The 12,391-nt window shown below is 34.1% G+C and overlaps 1 protein-coding gene across 1 annotated transcript in view; it reads right to left on the minus strand.

Annotated features, from left to right (window-relative positions):
- Positions 1-12,391, minus strand: part of LOC123702960 (octopamine receptor beta-3R-like) — a 36,994-nt gene that overhangs the window by 10,398 nt on the left and 14,205 nt on the right. The window contains exon 2 of the mRNA XM_045650824.1: positions 4,556-5,650. Coding sequence (XP_045506780.1) covers positions 4,556-5,399 — 844 coding nt within the window. The 5' untranslated portion in view covers positions 5,400-5,650. The remainder of the gene's footprint in view (positions 1-4,555; positions 5,651-12,391) is intronic.

The following is a 12,391-nucleotide window of genomic DNA, read 5'->3' on the forward strand; positions in this document are numbered from 1 at the left end:
TAAAATTTTCCATTCAATTTTAAATAAAAGGCTAGAGTGGCATTTTGAATCGAATGATCTTTTCTCCCATAGTGTTGTTGGTTTCCGTCGCTCTCGCGGTTGTTTTGATAGTCTTACATTTCTTGTGTCTAATATTCAATCAAGTTTTTCAACAGGCGCTGCAACTGTAGCCTGTTTCTTTGATATAAAAAGTGCCTATGATAACTTGGATATAAGTGCTGTGTTAAAAACTTTAGACGAAGTAGAAGCCGGGTCAAAAATATGTAATTATCTTTGGTCGTATTTAAGTGAAAGGCGTCTCAGGATTGAAACTGAGGCTGGAGTTGTGACGCGATCATCTGGACGGGGCTTAGCTCAAGGTGATCCAATATCACCATTGCTTTTTAATGTTGCCACGTATAAAATTTGTAAAAATATTCAGAGTGTTAAAATGTCTCAATATGCCGCTGATTTTGTTTTATTTGCGTCAAATAAAAATTTGTTTCGTGCTGTACAGGATGTGCAATCAGCAGGAAACATTTTTATTAATTTTTTAAATGGTTTGGGTCTTACAATCTCAACTTCTAAAAGTAAGGTGTGTGTTTTCAAAAGGGGAACTAATAGAACGTTAGTAGATTTAAGTTTTGATAATGATTTGTTACCTGTCGTGAATGACGTCAAATATTTGGGCATGTGGTTGGATTGTTCTTTAAGATGGAAAAAGCACATAGAGGAGTTGGTCGTTAAAGTATCTAGGCATATTAATATCCTAAAAGTATTGGCTGGCCCCGGTTGGGGTATTCATCAAAAACATATAAGACGGCTTTATATTTCTCTCATTCGTAGCCGAATAGATTTCGCTTGTTTTTTATATGATAATGCAGCTAAAAGTTCATTGCTCAAATTGGATAAAGTTCAAAATCAGGCTTTGCGTGTAATAGGTGGCTATATACGTAGTACCCCTATTCATGTTATGGAGAATGACCTTTGTCTTCCGCCTCTGTTTATTCGAAGAAGGTATCTGGCGGGGAAGTTTTGGTTAAAGTGTAGGTCATATAAAAATAACTTAGCAACTACGGCGCTAAATGAACTGTTTTCACTGAGTCGATCAAGGTATTGGAATAATAAAAAGCTTCCCCTTCTTGTTCGATCACAAGCCGGATTATCTTCACTGAGATTACAGAGTTGTGGTCGACTTGAGATGTTCTCGATGGATACTTGGGTTAGTAATATAAATATTCAGGCTTTTATTTCAGATACCATCCCGTCAGTAGATCGTGCCAAACGCACTTACCATCACCGTACTCTTGAGTCTATTTGTTCCCAATTCATCCTTCATAAATATGGATTACATCACAAAGTTTACACTGATGGCTCTAAATGCGCAAGTAGTGGTGGTGCGGCCGTGTTGGATTCATTTCTTGGATGCAGCCTTAAGTTCAAAATTGATTCGGAGATATCCATTATGCATATGGAATTGATTGCTATCGCGGAAGCTTTGGCTTATATTCAATCTTTAAATTTCGGACATTTTGTCATTTTAACTGACTCTAAAAGCTCATTGCAACATTTGGCTCGCTGTGCCTCTCAAGTGAGAGGAGTACCGATTGCCTATAAAATTTTAGAGTTAATTTTGAACTTAAAAGCTAATAATAAAGAGATAATCTTACAATGGATCCCTTCTCATATTCAGCTCAAAGAGAACGATGAGGTTGATTTATTAGCCAAACAAGCAGCAATAGATGGGGTACCCTTGGAGGTCACTCCATTGTACTCGGATCATTTTAAATACGTGAAGGATAAATGTTTATCCGAATGGCAAGAATATTTTGATGAACGATCGCGGGAGAAAGGAATTTGGCACAGAACAATTCAACCACATGTCCCTCGCTACCCATGGCTTGATGAAATTGTATGCGATAGGAAGACGTTGACTACTATTTTAAGATTACGTTCGGGACACATTCCATCGAATAAGTTTGCACATTTAATGCAGAAAGCCGATTCTCCGTTGTGCAATGATTGTGGTGTTGTAGAAGATGTGCAGCATATTCTCATGGAGTGTGTTCGGAACGCGCAATTTAGACAACAAAATGATATCTTCCGCTGTATTAACAATGTCGGTTGTGTGAACAGCATTCTCACTTCTCCCTCGTCGGCAGAGGTGCGGGTGCTGGTCATACTAACCGATGTTGGATTACAAAAATGATTGTTTTGTTTACTGTAGCTTGTATTTAAATTTTTTAGATTTAAGTGTTGTTTGTTATTGGAATATACGGGACGACGTGGTCGCTAAGCGACAAAGTCCCTTGGAAAAAAAAGAATTTAAAAAAAAAAAAATATATAATATAAGCAGTTGGCTTGTTTCTATAGAGTTAGAGCGAAGTGAGAACTTTTTAGTAGAATGTAAATCACTTGGATAATAATGTTTTATACACATTTAACAGAAACAATAGCCTTTGACTAACTTGGAAAATAATTTAATCTTGAAAATATCAAACAATGACTGTTAGTAGGATTTCTTATAACATGTAGTTAATTATTTATCACGAGACAATATTATTAACATTATGTATCTTATAAGTTATATAAAAACATGGAAAAGAAGATTGTTCATAGATATGTTTTAATATGAATTCATGAAAATGATGTTCATATTTCAATATAAGTATATAAACGTTGTTGTTAAAATTATTAATCTTACGTTATTGAAATCAGTCATTCGCTTACAAAACCGTTGTTAATTGATATTCTTGTTCATTGTATCAATATCAATTTGTGTCAATTTCTGTTGTCTTTGGTTTAGTGGTTACCCTAGAATGCTATAAGCAGGGTTGATCCCTGTGTTTGTTACTCTGTTACAGGCTTATAGACTGATGACATCAATTTTAAGCTCCAGGCTCTAGCTATTAGTAAACAATCTATTTTATATCTTTGCCGTGGTCATTAGAAAATTCGCTCTTTATAGATATGTCTATATTCACACCTTTATTATCAACTAAACTACCTAACAACTCTAAAGTCTTCAATTAAAGATTCATGTGTAGGTACAATATACCCATATAGTGTATTTATTTACATAATCCCCTTACAAAAGTTTAAATGTTGGGTTCGTTTTATTGAATACGTAATGTTTTCAATTTCGGCATTCGACGTTTCACGCGTTTTGTTTGTAAATGAGGTCGGGTTGAATTAAATCGATTTGTATTTGTTAAAACTTTTTACATTATTGTTCGATATAAAGTTTTCTAATTCAACAAACATACATTTATATTAAACTTAAATGTAATCCTGAACTTTAACTAAATATTTTCTTAATCAGGAATTTAGGTAAATTATTGCCAGGACAAATTGATTTTTATGATATTATCTATCAATGAGATGCTAGAGATGCTAGCTTAAACATAATAAAAATAGAACGTTTCCAATTATCCTATTATGATAATATTAATAGCATGATATAAACGAAATAGAACTCTATTTTAACAAGCAAATCATGGAATACTCGAACGCTATTGTGAGCGAACACAATAAGCGCTACAAAAATGTCCACACAATTCGTTTTTCATCGAAACAGTTCCATTTACAGATTATACCATTTATTTAAAACATTCAAAAGAGATCGTTATTCAGATTCGCCTGTATTAAAGGAATGAATGCGCCATGTTTCAGCTTACAAATTGGCTTCAAAAAGATGTGAAAAAGATAAGCGATTAATTAACTGTTATTTTAACGAGATGAAAACGTGTGTTCTGTGTGTATGGAAAGGTGAACATTTGTACACTACGTTCGGCTTTGTGTCACTGCGACGTTTCTCGGATTTTTTGAATGAGGCGAAATATTTGAATGCTGTAAAAGATGTGCTTCACAGGAACTTGTCGAAAACGACACGATATTTATTTCTTTGAATTCCTGACTATTTTGTGTTTAGGGCCTCTGGTTCTTTTAAAAATCGTACAAAATTCTCTCAATTTCGACGCTAGTATTTCATATAGTGTCACCTTCAATTTCTTATCCTTTGAGGAGCGATATTTCAAGCGAAAAACAATGCCAAAGTCACCTTGCTTATAAGTAAATTTGCTGAAGAACGTACAGACAGCTCCGTAAATATCAATAAGTATCAAACTTTCGGCAGATAATGTACGGCAAAGATAAAAGGGAGGATAAGTACGAAAATATATTATTATCTAAGAGACAACGGCCCATTGGGTACACAGGCCGGGAGAATATTGTAATAATGTAACATCGGTATTAATTTATTCCACATTTTATGCCTTGGACATGCGCAGGAAAACTAATTGAATCATTTACGATTCAATACATTCACTTTCATATGAGTAGGCAAATGTTATTATAAAATTTGCGTTGATATAAATTACTGAACTTATAATTTAATTTAATTAACCATGGACAAATAATTAATATTTATTAATTAGTAAAAAATGTAAATATGTATAGTAGAGATCGTACTAATTGTACGTACCTACTGATTGTACGTAAGTTTAAGTTTTCTTTTACAGGAATTATTTTACAATTTCTCTATTATTATCTGGTAATAGCAATATAATATATTTACCTTGTGAGTTTAACTCAGTAGCTGCCTTTGCCAGGTCTTTAGTAGCGGCAGTAGACGCGCAGCTCGGCCGCCAACTGCCCGGCGGCAGCCCGCTGGACGAGCGCTTGTGCGAGCCGCTCGAGCAGTACCCCGAGCTCGCCGTATCACAGCTCACGTTCACCGACTTCCTCGGACTCGCCTCTTTGCTAGGACATATATCACTGAGCGCTAAAACCACCTCATTCCCCAACTCATTCTCCTCCGGCCCAACTTCCGTAAATGTACTGTAATTCGGACTTATATCTGAAGGTCTTCTATCCGGATGTAAATAGTGCGAATGGTGAGCCGCGTGTGATGTGTGCTTCAGGTGAACAGAATTGAGCAGAATATTCGATGATGTTCTTGTTAACGCTTCTCTCTGTCGTATTGCTTCTCTAAATATCTTACAGTACATCGATATCATCACCAGACTCGGTATCCAAAACGACACGCTCGAAGAAATTATAGCGTACACCATGTTTGCTTTGAAGATACAAACGTCTGGATGGGCCTTTCTGTACTGCCGGTGCTGCTCGGTCGTGTACCAGCCCATGAATATTGGCACGAAACTGATGAAAGCTGGCCACAGCCACACATTCGCGAGCATAAAACACACGGTCCTGTGCGTCATAGTAACCGGGTACTCCAACGGTCGCACGATAGCGTAATATCTGTCTACTGAAATGCAGCACAAGTGGAGGATGGACGCGCTGGAGAAGTAGACGTCGAGCGAGTTGAATATATCACACACGAGCGGACCGAAGAGCCACGTGTCTGTTAGTTCAGAGCTGGCATTAAAGGCCATGGCACAGAGCGCGACGAGCATGTCAGCTACCGCCAGACTGACGACGTAGTAGTTGGTGAGCACGCGCAGCTTCCTGTGGCGGTGCACGGAGATGATGACGAGCGCGTTGCCGAGCAGCGCGCCGAGGATGATGGTGACGAAGACGAGCCCCTTGAGGATGAGGATGAGCGTGTGGACGTGGTCGGGCGCGGCGGGCGGCAGCGTGGAGTGCAGGGCCAGCCCCGGCTCCGTGCCGCGCCCGCGCGCCTCTACCTCGCCCCGTAGCAAGCCATCTACGACAAATATAGTTATTAATTAATGAATTAAGTAATATCATTAATGGATTTACGAGATGTTTCAATCAATTAGCTTTTGTAGTGCATTAGAAGATCGTTTTACTTATCACACTTGATAAATAGAAAATAGAAAAATTTGTCTTTTTTGTAAACTTAAAATAATAATATGTATAATAATTATTGCTAAATAGATACATTTACGATGCTACAAATTATGCAGTTCATTACAAATTTACAATAATTTTTTTTAATATTAATCTTCCGCATCAGTTTTATATATTTACACCAATCACATCCACATACTTCGTACATGAAATACACAACCATAACATGATATCAGGTAAATGACATACACATCACGCTTGAACTCACATCAACACAAACCTATACATTTACGTTTAGAATCAATCACGGACCGCAAAGTGATCACGCTGTATGAGGCCTCTTATCAGTTCGCTATCAATGGATATTCAAAGGCCTTAGTCTTTACTTAGTCGAACTGACTATAGATTAGTTTTGGCCTTTAGTCACTGTGTATATGTATATAGGGTGTAGATTTAGCTAATCGACTAAGAGGTACTCTTTGGACAAACTAACCTAACCCTTTTTAAACTGTGTTTGAATAGTAGAGTTTTTGAATTTTGGAATACGCTAAAAAGGCACTGTAATACAATTGAATTAAATCAATAATACTTTATCATCAGGCTCTACCATAATATAGAAAATGTATTAAAAAATTAGGTCACAGCCTGAATATGAAAAGATTATCTCTAAAAAGCTTAAAAAGAATATTTTCCAAGTACTTTTCATATTGCACAATTGCACATGTTTCGTACTTATTTATGATTTTAATACCTTAATATATTCAGTAATTATAGTAATTTTCATGGATTTAATTTTTTAAGTTTAGGTTTTTTTTACCTACCTGTGACCACGCTTACAGTTAGTGATTGGAACGTCGAAATAATTAATAAAGTAATGATAAAGAAATCACGCTTAAAATCCTCTTTAACTTATATGAATATCTCGTAAAAACAAATGAATTGAAGAAGTTAAGTATAGAAATTATTATTAGTGCATTATTTTCTAGCAACGTTAAATAAAATATAAAGTTTTAATATAAAAAAGGCTTTACAATTTATTGTGTTTCTAATTAAAGTGTTTACATAAAGCACGTATTATATTACAGAGACTCAACCAACACACATGAGGTAACTCAGCTCTTCTGTAATACTGCGCTTTCACTTCCAAGAATAATTAGCTTACAAAACTCAACATAATATATGTATATATAGTTTTACATTCATCTAATTTTTAATGAAACATAAACAAAACAATAACATATAAACGACTAGATTTCCGCCCGCGGCTTCGCCCGCGTTTGCAAAGGAAAACCCGCATAGTTCCCGTTCCCGTGGGATTTCCGGGATAAAAACTATCCTATGTGTTAATCCAAGTTACCCTCTATACATAATATAGAGGGTAACACATACACACACACACATGTGCTAAATTTCATTGTAATCGGTTCAGTAGTTTTTACGTGAAAGAGTAACAAACATCCATACATCCATACTTACAAACTTTCGCCTTTATGAATTTCTCCTTCCTTCTTTAGATGTTTCTCCGACAATTTTATTTTATTTATTAGCTAAATTTCAGGTACATTGTAGAACACTAATTCAAACGCTTTTCAGTATGATATACTTAATATTATATTTTACTATAAATAAATGTGCACGTTTATTATATTTATTTTATTGTCTACATTCTTCTTATCTTTAAATAATTCTTCCGCCAAGGTGTCTTTGAAGTAAAAAATTACTACCGCTTCGAATGGTGTTTATATTATTGTAGTATCTTTTAATAAATCAGGCTACCTACTTAATATTAAAAAAGCAAAAGCCATTTACAGAATTCACTCTTTATAAATTTATTTAGTGCTTTGGTTTTAAAAATAATTTCATAAAACGTAAACGTATAATATTGAGACTGCGGATTCACTCCTGTAATAACTGAGTCAAATTAACTGTTAGTATTCAGTAGTGTTGTGCAGCAAATTTCATTGTAGAGCTAAAGCTCAATTATAATTGTTGGCACCATAAATTGGACATTGATAATCTGTGGTACACACAGCGTCACCTGGCAACACTGTTATTCGGGAAGACATCTTTGATTTTACATTAGGTATACACGGCATTCTATACAATCCTTTTCTGTTAATTACATTTTACAATTGTTACATGAAATAAAATACATACTTGAGATTAATTACTTTCTATTATTATACAACCCGACATACATAACAATAATAACCTACAACAAATCCATATATTTATAAAGTTTCACGTTTATAAAATGTATAAAGTTTCCAGAAATTTTATAAAGAACTATCACGACGATATTTTTATAAGGAAAAATACTAAACTCGTACGATATTTGCTTCAATTAACATTATATTTGTCGACTAGAACTTGGCAATCGTGCAAATTCGTTCCGAGTGTGAGCACGAAGTTTGCGGACAAACATACAGTTTGCTACACCTGTCTCTTTGAGGAAATAGCGATTAATCCGAGTGTGTGTTTGTGATGGTATTTATTTAATCATGTTTGTGTTATTGGAATCACCGGGGATGGCGTTGAAATGTATTTTAGAGTGCTCTAGTAAGTTTGGATGGTGATTAAACATTATTGATTGAAAATGTCACTTTTACCGAAAATTGTGAATCTCGATAGTTTCTTCTTTTACTTGGTAACTAAGTACTTCTTTTGATTGGTGATTGTGTTTCTTGTAGATACGAGTACGAGTACAAACTCATTTATATAATATCCGGAATCTGGATGATGATGACATTTCTTTACGAAAGTATTGACAGGCACTTGCCTGTCCAAAGTCGAATCACAACATTTGAATTATTACCAGATGATTGATGACTTGTCGTAATAGAAGCGGGTTCAACAGATCTTGCCAAATTTAGTTAGTTTAAATTTCTTTTTTAATTTTTTTTATCGTTATTAATGAGACCTTACGTGTTACGTAGTAGGTATGTATTGTGTGTGTATGCATGTAGATACTACGTAAAATCCTTAACGATGAACCGGCTGTAGGCAATGGTAAATATAACCTTCTACAACAAATTTAATTATTGTACATCAATAAACATTAACACAATACAACGATAAAAGCAACAAAGGCTAGTCCATAATACCTTTTGTGTGGAAATTGTATTTAAATGAAATAAATGGAGGATCATCAGCTGTAGCTCACGGTAATTATTTAAAGGGAGTTGTAATTTGTTCTCAATCGAGGTAATTAAACATTTGATCCGATTTGTGTTGTAAGGGTTCTCCTTTGTTTATATTTGTTTAGATAAAATGTTAGTTTCATTGCTTCACAATGTTAACACGGTTTGTTGTGTTCAATTCAAGTAAATATTTTATTTTGTTTAGATGTTATTACAGTATTAATTAACTTAATTATTGATGTAAATCATATCCAGGTTAACTTATTATACCTGAGTTAAAGTTTTTTTTTCTTTTATATGAGGTTCAGCAGTGTATAAAGTAAATCTGAAACCCGACTTAAATATCTATTAAGCCCCAAAAACCATAAGTGTATCTAACTTCGGCACGGATAGCATCACGTTTCTGCGAGGTCCCCATTCCTGCACGATCCTGTCTCCTGACATTACATTAATATTTATCGAGACCCTTTCTTTGTCAACTCATACCAAATTCCACTTAATATGACGATGGAGTGAAGTTTTGTGTGAATACGTATTTACCAAACTTCGTACGTCACGTGTTGTTCACTTTATTGTACAAACTAAACAGAACAAAAATTTTAAATGATTATTCATTTTTATAAGAAGCAATCTCTAGCAGGTAACTTGGTAGGAGCATTGCATTGTACAAGTACATTGTACAGTTCAAAAGATTCGTATTTTATACCCAATATAAATTAAACGAATATACGATATTAGCTACGCACAACATTTTTTTTAATTCCATATAAACAGAATAACAAATAAACAGCTAAATAACAATAAAGGTGTTAAAGCCATTGGTAATCTGTGTACGAAGAGGCTGCAACTCGTAACTTTAGTTGTAGGTACTGTAGCATCGATTTCTGTCCGCTCTGTCCGCTCGTAATGAGAACAAATGACTTCTAAACAACATTGATACAGGCTGTTGGTAGTAAACATTGAATTATAGAAAAGTACAACATCTATTGAACTCACATCTTTAGTACAGAGAATAAAAAAGTACCTTGATGGGATTTATATTTTACTAGCTGAATATAATATTCAAGTCCAAATATTTACCACACACTAAAAAACACGTATCAGTGTTTGCTAACATACAAATGAAAATTATTAAAATTTTAATCTATTCGTCATAATTCGAAAAATACAAATTGTAATACAAGAACAACGCTTTATGTAAAATCGGATAAAATCCTTAATATAATTAAGGAAACAATTTAGAGGAAATCTATTTAGTATAAATTTTACTACAATAAATGCCCAAAAGTTAACCTATTAATTATTATAAAATAATTCCCCAAGCAGCACATACTTGCTCTGCTATTCGTCCGATCTCCAGCTATTTGTCAGCATCTAATATTGAAGCCGGAAATCTGTACTAACCTGTACATATTACGGTGACCTGAATTCCTAGCTTGGCTCACGAGTTTGACACTATACGATATGGAAGGTTCTGGCAATTTCGAGTTAATGTTTTTGAAGATTAACGTCAATCTAACTAGCATATAGTTAGATTAACTAATACTATAGTAAATTAAATTCTTATTACTTTTAAACGTCTTAACGAATTAAATTAAATTAATTTTAAGGTGATAGGTAATTTAAATTAATAGATGATTAGTATACTGTAAATTTATTATAAAATTGCAGCTGTCCCCGGGGCCCAATACAATGTTTGCGAGGTTTGCGAGGATCTTTAAATAAAATATCGGGCAATTTGTCTTTTTAATTGCAGACCTTTTTATTTCTCTTATATTAAGCTGAAAAGGGAATTTGTGTTTAAATCTTATGTTATCAAAACAAATTACATTGTTTATAAACTAAATCATATTGTTTATATTACAGTTTGTTTGTTGATATAATATCGTTAGCCAACCATAAAATTACCCAATTAGGAGTATAATGGCGTGAATTAAAACAACTATTTTCCATGCTTTGTTTATATTTTTATATTTTTCATAATTTCATTGTGATGTTTTATGCGTTCCGGGTGTTAATGGGGCTGCCCCGTTATTGCAGCGCATCAGGGATGTTTGCAGAAGCTCGTATAGACTGTTTTTACGCTACAATGCGAAAGAGATGCACATCCCTGGTGCGCCGTGTGCGGGACAGCCCCAATGTAATCATGCGCTGTATAGCGAGTCGGCTCGACTGCTGGTAGGTATGTACACCACTGCTGCAAACTGTCTGCTTCCATGATAGCTTTGTAGTGGTGGAGTGCATTTCTAGCAGACATAATAAATTGTATTTTTACTAACATAATTTTTAAGTTATTAATTGTTACTAACAAAATGAGTCCTGGTTACTTGAATAAATGAATGAATTATTATTATTATTTGCGTATTTATACACATCTCAGCATAAATGCTGGTAGCAGCCACATTTACGGGCGGAAACCAAGTAAATGCAGCATTTGTAATTTATTTATATGTGTCTGTCTGTCTGTCAAGTATTGTCATTTTCTTCTATTTGGAGGAATCTTCTTACTATTCTGCATGTGTTAAGTATGACTGCTTTTTGTAGTTGAATAAATACGGTTTCTTCTAGATTAATTTGTTTTAGACTTTGTTTTAAATGTTTGGGAATAACACCGGTAGTAGAAAGAACTATTGGTACAATGGATACTTTATCTTGTCTCCAAATTCGTACTACTTCTTCTTTTAGATCATTATATTTATTAATTTTTTCAGATATTGTTTTTTGTATATTATGCGTATTTGGAACTGCTATATCGATGAGGTAAGTTGTTTTATTTCTTTTGTCTTGTAAAGTTATATCCGGTCTGTTAAAATGAATTGTCCTATCTGTAAGTATGGCGCGGTCGTAATATAATGATCGTTTTCTAGGACAGTTTCTGGTGTGTATTTGTAGTATGGCGTGTTTGTGTTGTGTATGAGTTTGTGTTTGATTGCAAGTTTTTGATGAATGATATTGCTTACCTGATTATGTCTGTGAGTGTAGTCTGTTTGTGTTAGTGTTGTGCATGCTCCCGTAATGTGCTGTATGGTTTCTGATTGAGTGTTGCATTTGCGGCATTTATCATTTGCTATTGTAGGATCTTTGATGATATATTTTCGGTAATTTCTTGTATTGATTATCTGGTCCTGAATTGCTATCATGAATCCTTCAGTTTCCGGGAAAAGATTACCTATTTTAAGCCATTTATTTGATGCTATTGTATCTATGTGTGGTTGTGCCAGGTCATGAGGGTGTCGCCCATATAAGACTTTTTTTCGCCAATCTTCGATTTTTCGTTTATATTATTATTATTATTATAATTGAATATTCATTTAATATATAATTTAGCAACAGGTAAAGAGAACCAAACTGATTAGAATTTTACGCAGAAGAATTTTAGGGACCTGAGTTTATAAGTTTAAATTATTCTCATACTTAAACCAGCCTACATTTCAGCATCTACAATATATACAGATAACGCTTTTTATAGTATTTTAATAGAGATATCAAAGTTA

The sequence above is a fragment of the Colias croceus genome, chromosome 24 (genome assembly GCF_905220415.1).
Source record: "Colias croceus chromosome 24, ilColCroc2.1".
NCBI lineage: Eukaryota > Metazoa > Arthropoda > Insecta > Lepidoptera > Pieridae > Colias > Colias croceus.